General features: G+C 35.6%; 1 protein-coding gene and 1 long non-coding RNA gene across 3 annotated transcripts in view; one reads left to right on the top strand and one right to left on the bottom strand.

Moving 5' to 3' along the window:
- Positions 1 to 1,474: 1,474 nt before the first annotated feature.
- On the bottom strand, positions 1,475 to 19,829 carry LOC135839461 (uncharacterized). Its single transcript, XR_010557603.1, has 8 exons — positions 19,550 to 19,829; positions 11,643 to 11,776; positions 10,844 to 11,281; positions 10,431 to 10,551; positions 3,917 to 4,097; positions 2,077 to 3,815; positions 1,875 to 1,974; positions 1,475 to 1,812 (listed from the first exon to the last, which is right to left on the bottom strand). It is a non-coding gene; the product is annotated as an uncharacterized LOC135839461 (long non-coding RNA).
- Positions 3,187 to 20,574, top strand: part of Shrm (Shroom) — a 48,055-nt gene continuing 30,667 nt past the window's right edge. For both annotated transcript variants that reach the window (XM_065355484.1, XM_065355483.1), the window contains exon 1: positions 3,187 to 3,325. In XM_065355484.1, the coding sequence (XP_065211556.1) occupies positions 3,290 to 3,325 (36 nt within the window). In that variant the 5' untranslated portion in view covers positions 3,187 to 3,289. The remainder of the gene's footprint in view (positions 3,326 to 20,574) is intronic.

Here is a 20,574-nt window from a genome sequence, read left to right as displayed (position 1 = left end):
AAATGAGGGAAAAAATCAAAATCTTACCAAATTGACATAGAAAGCTGAAATTTGGAATATACCTTATTTTCGACCTGCCAAATCGATTGAAAACTGTTTCACGCCGTTTAGAGTAATTCTGGAGCCTCCAGCAAATTTTTGAAACTTGAAATTCCCACAAAATTTCATCAAATGGAGTTGGAAAGACGAAATTCATTCTGAAAAATAGTTTCAATACGCTACGAAGTCGACTTCAGGTAAATTTCAAGTCGTTTTGGAGTCTCCAGCGACTTTTTGAAAATTACTGGAGTTTCCAGTACATTTCTGAAACTTGAAACATCAAATGGAGATGGATAGTCGAAATTTACTCTGTGCTACAATTTTAGCACTCTCTGAAGACGGCTTCAGGTGGGTCATTTTGGAGCTTCCAGCGACTTTTTGAATGCTCCTGGAGTCTCCAGCAGAGTTTTGAAACTTGAAATTTCAACAAAATTTCAAGTTTTAGAATGTACTGGAGGCTCCAGTAATTTTCAAAAAGTCGCCGGAGACTCCAAAACGACTTGAAATAGAATATTGACCAACTCCATTTGATATGGGAATTTCACGCTTCAAAAGATCTGCTGGAGGCTCCAGAACTACTCTAAACGGTCTGAAATAGTTTCCAATCGACTTGGTAGGTCGAAAGTAGGGTACATATTCCAAATTTCAGCATTCTACGTCAATTTTATGAAATTTTAGGGAAATTTCGAGTTTCAAAAATCTACTGGGGGCTCCAGTAATTTTCAAAAAATCGCTGGAGGCTCCAAAACGACTTGAAATTTACCTGTAGTCGACTTCGTAGCGTATTGAAATCAGTTTTCAGAATGAATTTCGGCTTTCCAACTCCATTTGATGATATTTTGTGGGTATTTCGAGTTTTAAAAATTTTCTGGAGGCTCCAGAACTGCTAAAAACGGTTTGAAACAGTTTTCAATCGATTTAGTAGATCGAAAATAGGGAATATTCCAAATTTCAGCTTTCTAGGTCAATTTGGTAAAATTTTGATTTTTTTCCCATATTATTATATTGGACAAAATCTGATTTTTGAAAATTCACCAAAAATCGAAAAAGGCACTTATGGAATTGAAATTTTCTCAAATGATGAATGTTTATCTGCTCTTTCGATATACCTTTGTAAGGTTTAAAAAAATGTCGTGCAAGTCTTATATTGGAACGCAAAATCTGCGATTTCGGCTGACCATGACCAGTCAATCAATATGGATGCCATTTTGTGAGTAGGGCCAAGTTTTTTTAATGAGGACAAGGGCTAGAAATGTTCCTCAGGACTCCCCCTTTAAGAAAAGAGACTCATCACAATAGGCTAAAATTTCAGTAGAAAATCAAAACTATCAACTTTTTTGAACATTTTTGAAAAATTGCAGTAAAAAAAAGAAAACATACAGTAACAAAATGTTCAAAAATTGAGGAATTTTTATTATTCAAAATGTGTGGGAAATTCAACTCGTCCATTCTGTTTCAAAATTTCAAACATAAGGCGGATTTTCCTTCGTATTTTCAGCTCGAGCTCGGATATAACCAATTGCACAGATTTAAACATCGAAAAAAATGCAATCCATCATATTTCAATGCACTCGTGGTTGCAGACAATCAATCAGAAGGAGTCTTGCGTCTTGCATTGGTTTCTTCGAGTTACACATCGATAGTGAATTTTCGTTCCAGGTCTACGCTATCTCAGGAGGCTGCAATATTCAGGTCTCGAAACTCGACATCCGCCACCAGATACCTTGTTCTATTCTACAGCAGATTTTCGACGATTCTCGAGATCAAATTGAGCTGAAACGAGCTTTCAGTCAGTGCTCGATGATATATCTCACTGAAATCAAAACGTAACCTACCCAATTCTTGTAATAGGGGTGTCCCTTGACCATCCTATGCCTACTCAAGAGCCAGTGAACAGTGAGTGATCCTTTCACTATCAACCAAGTTGATCACTTCCTGGCAACAATACGACAGTTTATCAATCATCAAAAATACAAAGTACATAGTCTGAATTCTGCTTCATCCATAAATAGACTGCAGAAAAGAAAGTGCAAATACCTATTGTTCGAGCAGCATATTATAAGTTCAGCCAGCAGGGGCACACTACGAGCATAGCTAGCGCAGTGCAACGGCCATTCTGCATACCTGACGAGACCAGGTAGAGGTACACACAGAACTCGGGAGGAAATCTTCGAAGTAGGAAAAAAAGTTGCCACTTGGGCTACACTGATCCATTTGGAATGTCACGATTGCAGTTTATTTACAGGTATAATCACCTCCGCCTTCGCGAGCACCACCACCGCCACCGCGCGACCGACGATCGCGGTCCCCGGTCCCGGTCGCCGCCGCCATCACCTCCCGTTCGCCGTTATCCTCTCTCACAATATAATACGTTCGCTGGTTATTCACAAAAACCAAACCGAACCGACCAAAGTCGAAGAAAGACTTAACTTAAGAAGAAGGTGAGGCGCAGATGGAGAAGAAAGAAGACGATGACGCAGCGCAGGCGGTAACAGCTGCAGCATCACACAACCATCATCATCATCATCGACATCATCAAAGGTGTATAAGAAGGTACGGCGGCGGCCGGTTAACGTTTGGTACCTTAAGGCTTATACTTAGGCAGGCATATAGCGCGGACGACGGTGCAGATCGCGATTCCGAGCACTGCGAGCAGCGAGCGGCGAGCTAGTAGCTGAGTTGCATTCGGTTCGTACACACTTCGGAGTGCATGTGGCCTCTTGTGTTACCATCTTTATTTTGTAATAATGTAGCCACACACAATCGGTGATCGGTGCCGAATTTTTCAATTTTTATCGAAAAATTTACTCGTAGAGCTACGTACGTAATTTTTGTAAATGCTATTCTCGAATCGACTCGTCGTTCGTTAATTACACCGCCGCCACCGTAGTCGAGAGATAGCAGAATATCGCGTATCTTTGTGCGTATTTAGGTACCTATTATCTTTATCAAACAACGTCAATGAGCCTTCCGCCGCACCGAAATGAAGTAGTGTAAATTTTATATTCCACATATTTTGCCATTGCCAGTGTGTTCGTAAGCTCTTGAAAGTTGATCGTCGGTGTCGGTGGTTCGAGTACGTGTCGAGCAACGATGCGAATCATTTTTCAGCATTTTTCATTTATTATTCTCGAATCGGTCGGCGCATTGTCTCCGTAGCTGAGAGTGGTCGATCTCGCGTGTGTGGGTGGTTTTTTTTCACTCTTATCCCGCTGTTCTTTCTGCGTCACCACCTTTCCAAAACGCTGTAATGTTTGCCGAAGTATTCAAAAAGGATTCGATGCAGGTAAAAGTAACCTAGTTCTAAACACACAGTACATTTTTTATTATTTAATCAATCCATATATTGGTACTCGACTTCGAGCGCCTAGGTACGTGCGGAGCTCCAACTGGGTAGTCTTGGCTTGGAAAAAAACTCCAACTCGCAGGCAGCTGAGAGAATTTAATAATCATGGTGGCAGTATCGGTCTAGTCACCTGCTTTTCTTCTCGCAGCATTTATGCTTACGAAGGTGAAAAAAAATCACCGTGTAGACGGTAATGAAAAACTTTACGATCGATAGGCCTGCTGTATTGGTTATAGGTACGTCGAGTTTATAAACCTTAGATGATGTTGGAAGGTTTCACACGTTAAAAAACAGTATTTACTGCTTATAATACTCGTACGACGATCAGATTCGATTACTTTTACTTACCTATATGAGGTAGGGTGCAACACTCGTGGGTTTAAATTTCGCCCTTGTGGAGTACGAGGGTGTCAGGATGCCATAAAGAGAACTAGAATGCAACAATAAAAACCCATAAATATTATAGAAAACAGTTCTGAAGTTATTGATGAACTTGAGAAAATAGAAAAATGAAAATTCAAGTTTACTCACCTCTTCCCCAACCTCCGGCACCAGTATCCATCTCATTTGTAAACTTCGATCCCTAAATGTTCTCTCATAAACTGAGACATCGTAATACAGTACGTAGCCTAGATAGAGGAACACAGGACCCGTAACTTATCTTTGTTTGTACCTGCGCTATCACTACATTCTCGAACAATAGAACAAGATTCTGAAAATAAAAAAAACAGCAGAATGATAAATGATTGGCAGATCAACAGGTTTAAGATTCCTATATGTAGGATGGCATAGCACAGCACAAGAGATATGAAACATGAACTATGTGACTTGATGAGCTCTCGTGAAGGGGTCAGCGAATTGTTATAGACTCGAATATGTAGCCTATTAGTGGATGAAATTAATGACATGGTGAATGTACCAAGTATGAGACGTGCGAGATCAATGAAGATATGGGATTAAGATTATATCCCAAGTAAGTACACAGGTACGAGTAGTAATACACACTATATACACATATGGACAAAAAATGTGAGTATAAAATGAAATAACGTTGACTTCCTATTAAATCACCGGGTTTTCTCGAATGCACATTGCACATATTTGTGCTCATAAGACCATGAGAGTGTGAAATTGGTACGATTTTTTGAAACCGTGCAGCAGAAAATTACGTACTAAATCATAAATTTATTCCGTAGGCATCCGGATGAGACACGGTAAAGTAAATAAAATAAAACCCATACCGATAAGATTAGAATAGATCGCGAAAAAATTGCGAAGAATTTTGGCCAAATTCAGCGGAAATGTTCACGTTGAGTTGAAAGTTATACAGAAAGAATGTCACCTCGGGGGGGGGGGGGTGCCGGTGGAGGGGAAATATGTGTCACCAAAAAGGACCTACAAGACCTTTTTTGGAGGGAAGGGGTGATAATTCAGTTTCAAAATATAATCTGTATTTTTGAGATTCTGAGTCGATCTAGGCCATGGCCATCAAAATCCAATATCACTTGAGTTCAAAATCACTCAGAAAAGTTTTTAGTTATTCCAAGGGTGCCCCTGACAGGGAAATTTTTGAAAAAATCGTGGTTTTTTCGCTCTAGCTCTTACCCAATCTGTGTTGAGAAAAATAGTTCTGTTCCAAAAAATGTTTCTTCTCAAATACTTCACATTAACTACGTCAAAAAGTGGAAAGGTACCGTTTCTGAAACTGGGGCAATATTTTGGAACGCAGTGGTGTCATTCCACGCCAATTGGACCAAGAAGTGGTAGGGGGGTTCGACGATTTTTTTGAAATTTTTCCTATGGAAAGGCCTTTGGAAGAGATGACCAATAGCGCAAATCGCAGCCCTCTAGCCCATTTTTAAAGGCAGCCAGGGGGTGTCAAAGTTTTCAGTGAACCTAAAATATCATCCATTTCAGCAGTGGATTACTCGATAACCGCGATACCTACCAAAATGGAATATTTTCCCATAGTTAGTGGTTTTGAAAGGCTTTTTGGTGATATCATAAAAATCAGTGTTGCCACTTTTTTTCGTACGAAAAATTAGCTTAAAAAGTTTCGAAACGTAGTTTTTACATCGTTCCGACTCTCAAAAATTCTGAAAAAAATATATTATGGACAACTTTTCATGATGAACAACATATTAAAAAATTAGGATGGTAACATGTTGCAAAGTCGATTTAAAAAAATTTTAAGTTTGCGAAAAAATGTGATTTTTTGATTTAAAACGTGAAAAAAAGTTTTGATAGGTGAAGTTGACCCATTTCACCCCTATTTTTACGTATTTGTTGAAAAAATTGAAAAAACCCTTTCACTCGATGAAATGAACTCCTCACAAAAAAATCAAAATTCGAAAAAATTCAATTTTCAACTTCAAACATCAAGAAAAGTTTAAATTTATTCAGTTGTCTTATAACCTCTTTCTGACGTATTTCATGAAAAAGTTGATAAAAATTACACTCATAACAAAAAAATAAAAATTCGTCCATTTTTTGAATTTTTTCGAATTTTGATTTTTTTTGTGAGGAGTTCATTCCATCGAGTGAAAGAGTTTTTTTCAATTTTTTCAACGGATACGTAAAAATATGGGTCAAATGGGTCAACTTCACCTATCAAAACTTTTTTTCATGTTTTAAATAAAAAAATCACATTTTTTCGCAAACTTAAAATTTTTTTAAATCGACTTTGCAACATGTTATCATCCTAATTTTTCAATATGTTGTTCATCATAAAAAGTTGTCCATAATATATTTTTTTCAGAATTTTTGAGAGTCGGAACGATGTGAAAACTACGTTTCGAAACTTTTTGAGCTAATTTTTTGTACGAAAAAAAGTGGCAACACTGATTTTTATGGTATCACCTAAAGCTCTGTATCACCAAACAGCCCTTCAAAACCCCTAACTATGGGAAAATGTTCCATTTTGGTGGATATCGCGGTTATCGAGTAATCCACTGCTAAAATGGATGATGTTTTAGGTTCACTGAAAACTTTGACACCCCCTGGCTGCCTTTAAAAATGGGCTAGAGGGCTGCGATTTGCGCCATTGGTCGGTCATCCCTTCGGTAGGTCTTTCCACAGGAAAAATTTCAAAAAAATCGCCGAACCCCCCTACCACTTCTTGATCTAATTGACGTGGAATGACCCAGTGGTGCCAATTTTTTGGTTATTATAGCTATAGCCTAATTTAAAAAATCCAGAAAAATAGTTAAACTGATCAATTTTTTTCAGTATTTTAAAATCGGAAATAATGACCGAAAAAATTGGCACCACTGCGTTAAAAAAAATGTTCCCAGTTTCAGAAATGATACCTTTCGATGCTCTGACATACCTAAATAATAACAGATAGGTATGTATTTTAGAAGAAAAAATTTTCAAAACACGAATTCTTCGTCTAAAAATAAGCGATTTGCAAATTTTCAACCGCTCAGTAGAGAGCCTTAAAAGTGGTCTTGGATTTTGGTGGCAATGACCTGAGTCGACGCGGAATCTCAAATAGGTACTACCTTTTGGAACAGTGCCATTTTTCCGGAAACAGGTTGGGTAGAGACTAAAGCGAAAAAACCAACGTTTCTTTAGTAAATGCCCTCCTTTGAGTATGGTACCCATATCTAAAATTCAAAATTCATTTAGAGGGCGAAGAGGAGGAAAGGGGTAGAAGTGTTATTCACATTCAACGTCATATCATTTTTTTTTCAAGCTATAGGCACTTTTTAAGGCAAAGGAATATCAGAAAAGATGAATAATGAAATCAATATTGAGGCTGATTCTTCGCCATTTTGATAAAAAAAACTTAGCAAAAACAGGGTGGGTGGTTTTTAATTTTTTTTTTTTTGAATTTTGATAAAGTTTAAAAATAAAATAGTATGGTTGAATGACCTCAACGAGACTTGGGAAAAATTTGACATTTCTAAATCAACGTTTGACGTTTCACGTGAGAATTCAAAGTTTTAAAGCTTCAAAAATTTTAAAAATCATGAAAATTTTTTTTATTACATAAATTTTGGCTGAATTAATATTTTTTTGACGTCTTAGGACGTCTACTGTACCTACTTCAATTTCACATTAAAACTACCAAAAATGCTCAAAGTAATTTTTGTTCAAAGATGAAAAAATTTCAAACCAAGCTTTGAACTTTCACTAAAGAGGAGAGGAGGCCAAGGAAGGGCGAAATTGATGAAAAAATTTTTTCAATCAGCAGACAATTAAAAAATTGAAAAATCATGCAAAAATACACCCTGTGCCAAATTTTACCTTTTAATTGGTGATTTTTTTTAAAATTCAAAATTGCCTGAATTTTTAGCAAAAAGTCGTAAAGTTTGATAAAATTAAAATAGGAAGCTGAAATTGGGTTCATAACGTTTTTTTTCGGCTTTTCAAATCGATTAGTTGCGGACTGGGCCATTTTTCGTGCCTCCGGAAGATTTTAATTTGAAATTGAAAAGAAGCTGAATTATAGTTCTTTCTACGATAATTTTTACGAAATTGACAAACCAAAAAAAATCTGGAGGAGAAGGTTCCAAAAAAGCCTAAAACAATCACCAATCGATTCGAGAGATCAAAATAAAACAAAAATCGGGCCTCAAGTTCTTCACAAAATTTTCAATAATTTGCCAAAAAAAAAAAAAAAATGAAATTTGACGACAAAAATTTGGCGTAGGGTGTATTTCTAAATGCTCCTCTCTTTTCGTGTTGTTTACTTTTTTTAGCGTGAGAAATTCTCAAAATGATTAAGACTTTATAATTATGAACTTTTTTTCAGTATTTTTTCATACGTTTAAATGGGACTCCAAGAGCATCATGTTGATCAGTTTAAAGTTGGCTGTTTTCATAATTTAGTACTTTACTCAGAAGTTCATCCTCTCATATTTTCCCTCCAACATCACACACGTTGAAAAGTAGCAGAGTCGTTGACAAGGGAGGAAAAGTGAAGAAATTTACTCCCGGATCGCAATTTCCGGAAAGCCTCAAGTTTTTAAAAAAAATTTGTGAACTTCATTTTTAGGAAAGAAAATGAAATCCTCAATTTTGAAAAGAAATGAAAACTTCATTTCGTTTTTGAATAGAGTACCTATGTAAACTTTATTTTTGAAAAAAAAAATGCAAATTTCATTTTGAAAAGAAGATGCTACCTTCATTTTCAAAGGGAACTAAAAACTTCATTTTTGAAGGAAAATTGGAAATTTTGCTGTTGAAGAAGAAATTGAAACTTCATCGAACAAAATATGTATATTAAACTTTGCTTTAAAAAAAAGTCTCTTGCACGAAAAACTTTCTTAAGAGAAAATTGAGCTATTTTGGGCCAAATTCTTAGATTTTACTCTTCGCAAAAACGTTAAAATCACGTTTCCACGATTTCAACGAAGTAAAATCTCAGAATTTGACCCAAAATATAGCTCAATTAGGAAAGTTACAGGAAAAATCAAATGAAAAATTATCGAGCACTTGCCAGTGTGTTTTAAATGTAAATTCTTCAATTAATTTGAAAAAATATGCACAAACGCCTTTTTAGGGGTGCCTAAAGAGGAGGAGGGGGAGGGCTCTAAAAAAAAAGTTCAAAATCACGAAAATAGAGGGAGCTAAATTAAACTTTCTCATCTAAATAATTGAATATATACTTCAAAATGATACGTTTGGCGCAAATCGCAAATTTCTAGTTTTCCAGGGGTTCCAAAAAATATCAAAATTACCTACGGAAAATTGGGAAAATTGGATTTTTGAGTATCAGTGCAAAATTTGATTGAGCTCAAAATTTGGTAGGATGGACGTCTTTCAGATACCAATAAACTGTGGTTCAAAGGGGTAGGTTCAAAATGGTGGTTCCAAAATTTTCCAAAAATTACCCCCCCCTATTTCTACTCCTCAGGGTCGAAAATAGGAAAATCACCTCGCATAACGTTTATCGAGTTAATTCAAACAGATATTTTATTACGATGAAAAAGTTTTTGAAAATAATACTCAGTGGTTCCTAAAATTATTTTCCTAATCACAACTTTGGGAACCCCTGGAGCCTAAAAATTGTCATTTTGGGGGATTTGTATTTGGGATATTTATTAAAATATTTCAAGAGTGGTCGAGTCCATGGTCGAGTCGATAACTGTCTGGGCCCAAAAAATGGCCTCATCGGGACTCCTTCTATTCATGAGACTCTCATAACTTCATAAGGTTCGAATCAAAGTTGTAGGAATTTGTCTGAATTCTGATTCAGTGGCAAGAGGTGCTAAATACACTGCAGAGCTGACATACTGCAAGATCGAATCAGCAAATTACTAAATTACACAGTAAATGAATCATACGCTCGTTCGTTCGTTAATTAAAGATTGCGAATAATAATGGGGGGAAAAAATCGCAAAAATCAGCAAAATACACTATTCCATACAACATTCTACAACAAACTAAAGCATCAATTCCACTATACACTAGGTAGGTATTTCATAACGTGTAATGAAAAAAGAGATACGATTTCTTCGGGGACGAGTCGAGGAGTCGAGGTGTGGGATAATGTTTAAAGGTTCGCTGACCAATGCAAATAGCAGCATCGAAATCTAAAACATTCATTGCCCTGATACCAGCCAGGTTTTAAAAAATGTAAAAAAACCGGTGATGGTCCTACTAATAAATTTTTTCAATTCTTCTTTTTTATCATCAAGTTTGCCCACATGTTGCAAGGACACAACGAACAAGAACATGGTATGGCATACTCGTAGCATAGCAAAGCATGGCACCATCTGAACTACAACTATATGCATAGAAGAAGGTATGCGGCATGCAGATGGTTTTTGTCTAGCCTGCTGGAAAAAGAAACAAACTAAAGCATAGCTCGCAAGTCTACCTATACTAAATTGTTGAGCGTTATAATAACTGCTTTTTGATGATAGAGAATGCGAACGCAGCGCGGTTTACTTACAACGTTTTATTCTCTTGGTAACCAATCAGCTGAGGAGAGCACTATACCGACGAATGACGATGGTCGGTTTTATGTACGATCGATACTTACATCAATTAGGTTTTCAATCGAATTTGATCAATTTGAGATCAATATACGTACACGTAGGTTTGTTGATCTTCTTACGAGGAGAGAACGTCGTCCAAGTTCACCATCTTATAGGTAGGTAGGTCTTTTGCCAAATCCATACTTCGTGTCCTTATTCCATCTCCAAGTCGAGTACCTATCAAAGCATTCGCAGACTTCCTAAATAAGGCAAATTGTAACAAAGAAAAGCAAACTTGAAACAGTATAGAAATTATATAGCCTAGGTGCTCTCTGTACAGTGTACACGACTACACAGTATACTCACACACATAAGCTGCCAGGTTCACATACGAGCTATTTCTTACCATTACTTATGCAAAAATTTCTCATTTAATACATAAAATATTCACTCGCCAGTCTTCGTATTATTCGTACATTTCATAGTAGGTAGAGAGATAGCAAACCAAAGGTATACCTATTCCTATTACCTATAGCACCGTCGTCGACGTCGACTCCAAGTTGTAAAGCTGCGTTCCAAAACGGCTTCTCAGCATAACCGGTTTCTGTTCTGTGAGATCGAATGCGCTATTGTTGCGGTTACGTCATTGATACCATATACTCGAAGGCGTCATCTGCTTGCTGGATAGGATAGTGTTGTTGGTGCTTGCTAGATAACTAGATATATAGTTTGAGTTCAAGGACTATCTTATCAAATATTTGACCGCATCTTTGTACACTTTTGTTGATTTTCTTCGAGGTATTTTTCTTCCTTTTTTTCTCCAGTTTCGTTTCGTTTTCGTAGGGCGAAGGAATTTCATTTAGTCGCGGTCTTTAGGTACATATTTCTTTTTCTCCGAGTCTCTTTCTTTTCTGCACAACCTTCGCGGCTTCGCATTCCAACAATTGATCGTTCCGCTGATCCTCGCCTGTTAACAAAAGCCGATATTTTTACTAAGGACGAATGCCAAAATGGATTATAGTGCTTTGAATGATTCCAAGTCCGGTTCAATACATGTATTATTACAGGCTGAATGCGTTGGTCAAATGGATAATAATGTCTTAGGCATGGTAGAAAGTATTCGATTTTGATGGAAGGGAAAGGTCGCGAATTTGGTTCAAAAAAGTCCTCGGATTGAATGAGTTGATTGACCAGGAAGTCGAGTCAAATCCTTTACGAATTTTCCCAATTCTCCACTAGCAGTAGTAAAAAATCATTCTGAAGCCCATTTTCACAACCCTTCCTCCCTCCAGGAAAAGGAGAAGGTGGTGAGATTTCGAAATATGTACCTAAATGATACAGGCTTTTTGTTCGATTTTGAGCATTTTTCGTCCGATGGTCCGGAATTTGTCAAATGCGTGAAGATTCCCAATACGTCGTTCATCCGGATAGTTCGTTTGTTCCACAATAGTCGATTTTGAATCTGGAACAAAATTACGAAAATAGAATAAAACATTGAAATATGTATAATGAAAAACAAAAAAGCAACAAAAAAACTGACTGAGAGAGGGAGTTTTAATATGTTTTGAAGTTCAAAAAATTACGTATGTAAATTGATTGCAATCCTTTAGTCTTGATTTTTTTCCCAAAATTTCTTGGTTTTTTCGCAAAATAAGTGAAAAAGTCTTAGTTTTAAGTCAAAAAGTTCCAATTTCTTACCAAAATGAAAAAATCTTGTTTTTTAATTAAAATTGTCAAAAAAAAGAGCAGCTTTATCCTGAAATGTCTTGATTTTTTGTTTTAAAAAAGTCAAAAAGTCTTACAATTTGCAAAAATTTCTAATTTTCTGTCAAAATGTCAAAAAGTCACAAAATTATTACTAAAATCGTCAAAAAATTTATTTTTTGTCAAAATATTATGATGATGATGATGATGAATTTTTTTACTCAAATGGTTAAAAGTCTTGACTTTTGGTCAAATAATCATAAAATTCTACATTTTTGGCCAAAATTGCCAAAAGTCTTGCTTTTTGGATTCTATGACGTTTTCTCTAACGCATTTTCTCTAATAACAAATTTTTCTAATGTAATTTTTTCGAAAACTGTATTCACTAATGATGAATTTCCTAACGTCACTTTCTCTAACGCATTTTCTCTAACACAATTTCTTCTAAAAGACAAAATTTGCAATATAATTTTGTATTGCCTAGCAGAAATACTACGAACAGGGGCGGAAGGATGAGGCTGTTTATTGAAAATGTGAAAGGGGGGTATTCAGAAATGTTTTGACCAGAAAATGAAAATTTTTCAAAATTTTTTTACAATTCTGAATTTTATATTTCCAAGTTACGAGTACCTTACCTACATTTATTTTGGTTTTGCTTTTTTTGGGGGGGGGGGGGGAGGGAGGGAAGAGTGTTTGGGATTGGGATTATTACACACACGTAGAGAAGGTTTTTGATTTTATTTATCAGGTTGATATTTTGGATTTCAAAAGGGTTGTATATGTTATTTCTTCCAATTTTGGAGACCTCTGCGAAAGACCAAGGGAGGGGTTTTTCTTGAAAAAAGAAATTATATTCAGAAAAATTCAGACACAAAAATGGTAAATTTTCATACTTTGAAATATGTTTTAGAGAAAAAATAATGTTAGAAAAATTTTTAGTAGAAAATATTCATGTGTTTTAGAGAAATTGACGTTGAATAAATTTTCTATTAGAAAGAATTGTTTTAGAGAAAATGTGTTGGAAAAGAAGTCGCGGTACCACTTTTTGTTAAGAATTCTAATTTTTTGCCAAAAAATAATCCAAAAAGTTCATTTTTTAACTAAATTGTCAAAAAGTACTATTTTTTTTGCCAAACTGATTTTTTCATTTTTTGCTAAAATAGAACCAGTGTTGAAAATATCCTGTTTTTTTTTTTTTTTTTTTTTAATTATCTTGATTAGAATTTTTAAATAATTTTCTGCCAGAAAATCTCAATTTTAATCCAAAATTATCAAATGTTTTTGTTTTTTGGGCAAAATTGTCAAGAAACCCTTCATTTTTTCAAAACTGTTTTAATTTTTTTCCAAATTTTTAAAAAATCTTGCTTTTTTGCCAAAATAGATTTTTTTTACAAAAATGGTCACAAAAGTTTTGATTTTTTGCCATAATAATTTCGCCAAAATTGTCAAAAAAAAACTGTTCTTCGTCAAGTCATCTTGATTTTTTTGCAAGTGTTCCAAAAAATCTCAATTCATTGCAGAAAGTCAAAAAATCATATTTTTCGTGAAATTATAAGATTTTTGACTACAATATTCACAAAGTCCTGAGTTTTTCCTAAAATTTCCAAAATACCCTATTAACCAAAAATTTTTTGATTTTATAAAAAAAATATTCAGAAGTGTTGCTTCTCTGTTAATGTCTATCTAGTTTTTTTCCCCTCAATTTTAATGCTTCAATTCGTTGCCAGGATTGTCAAAAAGTGCTAAATTTTTATTATTGTTCATTTTTCTAAAACTGTCCCAAAATCTCGATTTTCTTCAAGAATAGCCATAAAATTCTGAGTTTTTTTCATAAATTGTCAAAAAATTATATTTTTTACCAAAACATCTTAATTTTTGTGCAAAAATATGTAGTCAAAAAGTCTTAATTTGTGGTCAAAATGTTTTCATCGTTTCTTTGGCTAGGTTGTGAAAAATTTCTAATATCACCTCGACAAATTACTTACTCTTCTCGAAAACCAAACTCTTTTTGAAATCTGAGCCATCTGAATATTTATAATGTTTCAAAGAAATGATTATTTTTCTCATTTTCAAAAACTTTCAAATGCCCAATCAATTCCAAGCAAAGTAGAAGGAGAGAAGGCCGAAGGGAGGGAGTATTTTTTTGAATGTCGTCTGCAACGAAGTTTATCAATCCATCCATTAACTTTTTATCAAAAAGTGTTTAAAAAGTTGAAAGCAGAAAATTTTCAAACATTTTGGTTTTGCTTATGATTTTCTCATTTAACGCCCCCCTCCTCTTGTAAAATTTCAGCACGATGAAAATCAAATTTTCAGTTCGTGTCAATTTTGAAAATGTCACTCTCACACAGACCTACTCAAAAGTATGAATCTCTCTAGATTTCCGCTTTCGATTTGAACGGCACCGCGATTTTTGAAAAAAAAAAAAACATGATCCAAAACCCTCATAGCTCAAATTGCAGCTTTCCAAATTAACTTTTCGATTTTTGGCGAATTTTTGAAAATTAAAAATCGAACATTTTTGGTAATTAATGAATTTTTAAAAATTCAGTAAAAATAACGGTTTCTCCTGAAACTAATAAACTTCTTCGAACCAAATTTCACCTTTTCCAGTCATTATGGAGCCTCCAATGCGATTTTCGATTTTTCCTGGATTTTAAAATTTGTCTATAAGGCGTGGAAAATTAACTTGGGTAGCTAAAAATGGAGCTGTAGTTCATTTTTGACGTATTTAACGAGTTCATCTGCATTTGGATCGATTTTCAGCTTCCAGACGGACACCTCAAGTGCGTTTTTTTGACCGAAAAAAATGTATTCAGCAAAAAATTACAAAAACTCTCTATTTGTAGGGAAAATATAAAAATTTGTACGAATGACTTTTTCTCGTCCACAACCAGTCCCTCAAAATCCAATTCCAGCCCAATTTTCGATTTTTACCGAATTTTAAAATTTCTCCAGACAGCTTGGAAATTAATTTGGACGGCTGAAAATCGATTTGTGGCTCATCCTGAACCCTTTTAATGAATTTATTCACGTTTCGACCAATTTGTAGACGAATACCTCGATTTCAGTTTTTTTTTTGAACAGAATACATATATTTTTTAATGGCAATTGTGGAATGCTGGTCAAAATATCTCGAGATGGCGCCTGGAAATCGGGTCCAATGGGGATAAACGCTTGAAACAGGTTGAGAATAAGCTACAACTCAATTTTTAGCTGCCCAAATCAATTTCCACGCTTTCTGGAGAAATGAAAAATCCGGTTGGAGCCTCCAAAATGGTCAGAAATATTGGAATTCGATTCGAGAGAGTTGATATTATTTTCATTACCAATAGTCCGGCATATGACAATAGGAGTAATTGCACCCCCGCGCCGATCCTCCGGGACAACTTTTTTCTTAAAGGGGACATCCTAAGGAACATTTTAAAGCAAACTTGCCAAAAAAAAAGATGGCCTTACTTATAAAATGGCGGCCATTTTGATTGACAGGTCAGCCGAAATCGCAGATTTTGCGTTTTAACATAGGACTTGCACGAACTTTTTCAAACTTTACAAAGGTAGATCGAAAGATCATGCAAAGATTTATCACCTGTCAAAATTTCAAGTGCTAAAGTGCGTTTTTCGATTTTTGGTGAATTTTTGAAAATCGAATTTAGGCCAAAAATGAGGGGAAAAATCAAAATTTTACCAAATTGACCGAGAAAGCTGAAATTTGGGATATACCCTATTTTCGACATGCCAAATCGATTAGAAACGGTTTCAACCCGTTTTGAGCAGTTCTGGAGCCTCCAGCAGATTTTTGAAACTCGAAATTCCCACAAAATTCCATCAAATTGGAGTTGTAAGGCTAAAATTTATTCTAAAAACTAATTTCAATACGCTACGAAGTACTGCAGGTGAATTCCAAGTCGTTTTGGATCCTCCAGCGACTTTTTGAAAATTCCTGAAGCCTCCAGCAGATTTTTGAAACTTCAAATTTTCACAAAATTTCTTCAAATCGAGATGGAAATCTGAAATTTACTCTTCACTCCAATTTTAACACCCTCTGAAGACGACTTCAGGCGGGCACAAGTAATTTTAGGGCCTCCAGCGACTTTTTTTTGAAAATTACTGGAGCCTCCAGTAGATTTTTGAAGCTTGAAATTTCCCCAAAATATCATCAAACTAAGATGGAGAGTCGAAATTCATTCTGCAAACTAATTTCAATACGCTACGAAGTTGACTGCTGATGAATTTCAAGTCGTTTTGGAGCCTCCAGCAACTTTTTGAAAGGTTGTATGACGTTTGTTGGAAAATTAAAATTTCCAAAAGATAGCTGGAAGCTTCAAAACCATTTGAAACCACCATGCAGTCTGCGAAGTAAATTTCAGCTTGCCAACTCCCTTTGATAAATTAATGTTGGGAAAATTTCAAGTTTAAAAAGCTACTGGAGGCTCCAGTAATTTTCAAAAAAGTCGCTGGAGGCCCTAAAATGACTTGAAACCAGCTGAAGTCGTCTTCAGTTACTCTACACTCCAATTTTAACACCCTCTGAAGACGACTTCAGCTGGTTTCAAGTCATTTTAGGGCCTCCAGCGACTTTTTTGAAAATTACTGGAGCCTCCAGTAGCTTTTTAAACTTGAAATTTTCCCAACATTAATTTATCAAAGGGAGTTGGCAAGCTGAAATTTACTTCGCAGACTGCATGGTGGTTTCAAATGGTTTTGAAGCTTCCAGCTATCTTTTGGAAATTTCAATTTTCCAACAAACGTCATACAACCTTTCAAAAAGTTGCTGGAGGCTCCAAAACGACTTGAAATTCATCAGCAGTCAACTTCGTAGCGTATTGAAATTAGTTTGCAGAATGAATTTCGACTCTCCATCTTAGTTTGATGATATTTTGGGGAAATTTCAAGCTTCAAAAATCTACTGGAGGCTCCAGTAATTTTCAAAAAAAAGTCGCTGGAGGCCCTAAAATTACTTGTGCCCGCCTGAAGTCGTCTTCAGAGGGTGTTAAAATTGGAGTGAAGAGTAAATTTCAGATTTCCATCTCGATTTGAAGAAATTTTGTGAAAATTTGAAGTTTCAAAAATCTGCTGGAGGCTTCAGGAATTTTCAAAAAGTCGCTGGAGGATCCAAAACGACTTGGAATTCACCTGCAGTACTTCGTAGCGTATTGAAATTAGTTTTTAGAATAAATTTTAGCCTTACAACTCCAATTTGATGGAATTTTGTGGGAATTTCGAGTTTCAAAAATCTGCTGGAGGCTCCAGAACTGCTCAAAACGGGTTGAAACCGTTTCTAATCGATTTGGCATGTCGAAAATAGGGTATATCCCAAATTTCAGCTTTCTCGGTCAATTTGGTAAAATTTTGATTTTTCCCCTCATTTTTGGCCTAAATTCGATTTTCAAAAATTCACCAAAAATCGAAAAACGCACTTTAGCACTTGAAATTTTGACAGGTGATAAATCTTTGCATGATCTTTCGATCTACCTTTGTAAAGTTTGAAAAAGTTCGTGCAAGTCCTATGTTAAAACGCAAAATCTGCGATTTCGGCTGACCTGTCAATCAAAATGGCCGCCATTTTATAAGTAAGGCCATCTTTTTTTTTGGCAAGTTTGCTTTAAAATGTTCCTTAGGATGTCCCCTTTAAGAAAAAAGTTGTCCCGGAGGATCGGCGCGGGGGTGCAATTACTCCTATTGTCATATGCCGGACTACAATTTTCGTTATTTTTACCAAAAAATAGGCACCTACTTTATTTAAAAAAAAAAAAAAAACATAAACTAACAGTGGAAAAAAATTAATTTTGAATTTTCAAAAATTTACCAAACACTGAAAAATTAATCGAGTTTTGGTTATAGAGGTTTCAGACTACACTATTTTCTAAAATGTTTTTTTTTTTTTTTTGAGGTAATTCAAGCCTTTAAAATACCTAATTTTAGCTCACGTTAAGATTTTTGCACTCAGAATACCTGATTTTCATTTGCCTACCTCAACCTGTAACATTCTTTAATTCTTTAACCGAATTACATAATTATTTCGTCAAAGAACCTATTCATTCATCTGGAAAAGTTATGCAAAATTCCTCGCTTGCTTACTGGGAAGTTCATTACCCTCCCTTCTTGGGTAGAAAAATAATTTTTTTTCGGGGAAATGAGCCTTTGTTGTTTCACATTAATTTGTACATTGTACATACATTTTGAAACGGTTCATCTTGAGAAATCCAACGAGTTGTCGTGTCAGTAAAAACACCAGTCACAAGTTAGGCACTGGGCTAGGCTGGCTAAGTAGAAGAACCAAACGAACACTGTGATGTACCGAGAGAACACCGAAGTGAAAGAAATAGGCCTAACGAAGGAGCATAAACCATTTAGAAAGTGTGGAAAAGTGGTGAAAAAGTCGTGAAACTTGGTTCATCGATGAAGTCGAACAAACGAGCAGACGTCTCAAATGTTAAATTATCTGAAATTTTTCACGACAACGCGGTCGTGTTTCAAAACTCAGAGAATTTGTTCAACGATCTGCCCACAACTGTATAGTGTATGGTCGACCGTCCGCCACATTAATCATGCTAGTCCATAAGCCCATGCCATCGTGTAAAGTAAATCTAAATACGAGTTAATACACTTCAGTACATATAATAATAACAATGGCAACCAAAATAAAAACATGTCCGAAATAGGTTCAGTTCAGGTATCTCCAAGCAAAGAGAATTCGTTTCTCATGAGTCATTTACGAGCGAGAACAGTTGGCCATTATTTTATGCAGAACGTCGCGCAGACGATAGGTTAATTGATAGGAAGAGGGAGATAGAGTTCGGGCAAAGCAGTCTAACTTATTATACTTAGGTTAGGTACTCTTCGTACAGCGTACAGCGCGTATACCTTTACCTATAAGTAGTTTGCTGTACCTACGATCGTATTCGCAGGTAATGTTACACGACGACGTAAGAAAAAAGGTAAAAGACGCGGACGCAGACGTAAGAGGAGTCCAAGTTTATGTATAACGGATCGCCCAGTCTCGTATAGTCGTATAGTGTATTTGTATCTGTTTAAAATCTACTCGCAGGCTGCTAGCTGTACGTGATATTTGCTGACTAAATTCGTCTTCGTCTTCGCGTCTCCGGCTCCGGTCTTTTTTATTATATTGCCTATTTTCCTCTTCTCTCGTAAGCGTAATAATAATAAGAAAAAGAAGGAAAAAAAACGTCGGTAATTGGTGTCCCCGCGGCGGCGTGGCGCGGTATGGACCCCGACCCCGGCTCTTAGCCCGTACTTCCGTACTTTACCATCACGGAAAGCGAACCGTATTAACGAGGATTGAATTACAACATTATCGAGTCTCTTGCTGCAGTCATTAATGGATCGTCGAAAAAATTCCATTTCTTAGCAGCTCGTAATCGCTGGTGTGTGTTAATTCATCCGCGATCGGTGATTTAGTTGGCTTTAGACAAGAATTCTCAACAATATGTAGCTAATATGTGCCACTCTAAATGTACTACAGATCACATTACTTTCAAAGAACAGGAGAGTCGGTCACGATGCTTACTTATATACCTATTGAAGTGATACTTTTGGAAAATCGGTGTTTAAAACTGGTCGAATCATCGAATGGGTTACTAAGAGGCACCAATCGCATATTCGTACGTGCTCGAGTTGATTTTGGCAATTTTAATAGTAGGTACTCGTCTACTTCTTGAAATTCCAAAATTTCCAAAAGATGGCTGAAAACTCCGGAACGTCTTCTTATGTATAAATCTATAAACCGATTCCCATCACAATTTTAGTTCTGAAAAATAAAAATAAAAAAATCACAATTTTAGCAAAAAATCAAAAATTTTTACAACTTTGGCCAAAAAGTATCACTTTTTGACAATTATACGCGGAAAAATCAAAGTAGAAAATCAAGATACTTTGAAAAAAATTCTGCACTTTATGACGATTCTGGCAAAAAATTGACAAAAGGAGGAGTATCGATAAGGCCATTTTTTGGCCCCAGACAGTTATCAACTGAACCACTCTTAAATTGTTGTAATAAATGCTCCAAATACGAATCCGTGGTTAGTAGACCCAAATTGACCATTTTTTGGGCTCCAGGGGTTCCCAAAGTTGCGAATAAAAAAAGAATTTTTGGAACCACTGAGTATTATTTTCAGAAAGTTTTTTAGCAGAAAATATATGTTTGAACCAAATAAACGTTATGCGAGGTGATTTTCTTACTTTCGACCCCCTGGGGCAAAAATTGGGAGTTTCAATTTTTTGAAAATTTTGGAACCACCACTTTGGACCTACCCCTTTGAACCCCGCTAAAAAAGTTTTTACAGTTTATTAGTATCTGGAAAACCTCCATTCTACCAAATTTTCAGCTCAATAAAAATTTTCGCTGGTACTCAAAAATCCAATTTTCCAATTTTTGGTAATTTGGATTTTTTGGGAACCCCTGGATAGCTGGAAACCTGTGATTTGCGCCAAACGTAACGTTTTGAGGCATATATTCAATTACCTAGGTGAAAAACTTAAATTAAGTTCCCTGTATATTCGTAATTTTGAACCCTTTTTTTAGAGCCCCCCACT

Source organism: Planococcus citri, chromosome 3 (assembly GCF_950023065.1).
Source record: "Planococcus citri chromosome 3, ihPlaCitr1.1, whole genome shotgun sequence".
Taxonomy (NCBI): domain Eukaryota; kingdom Metazoa; phylum Arthropoda; class Insecta; order Hemiptera; family Pseudococcidae; genus Planococcus; species Planococcus citri.
This window is presented reverse-complemented; position numbering and strand designations above follow the sequence as displayed.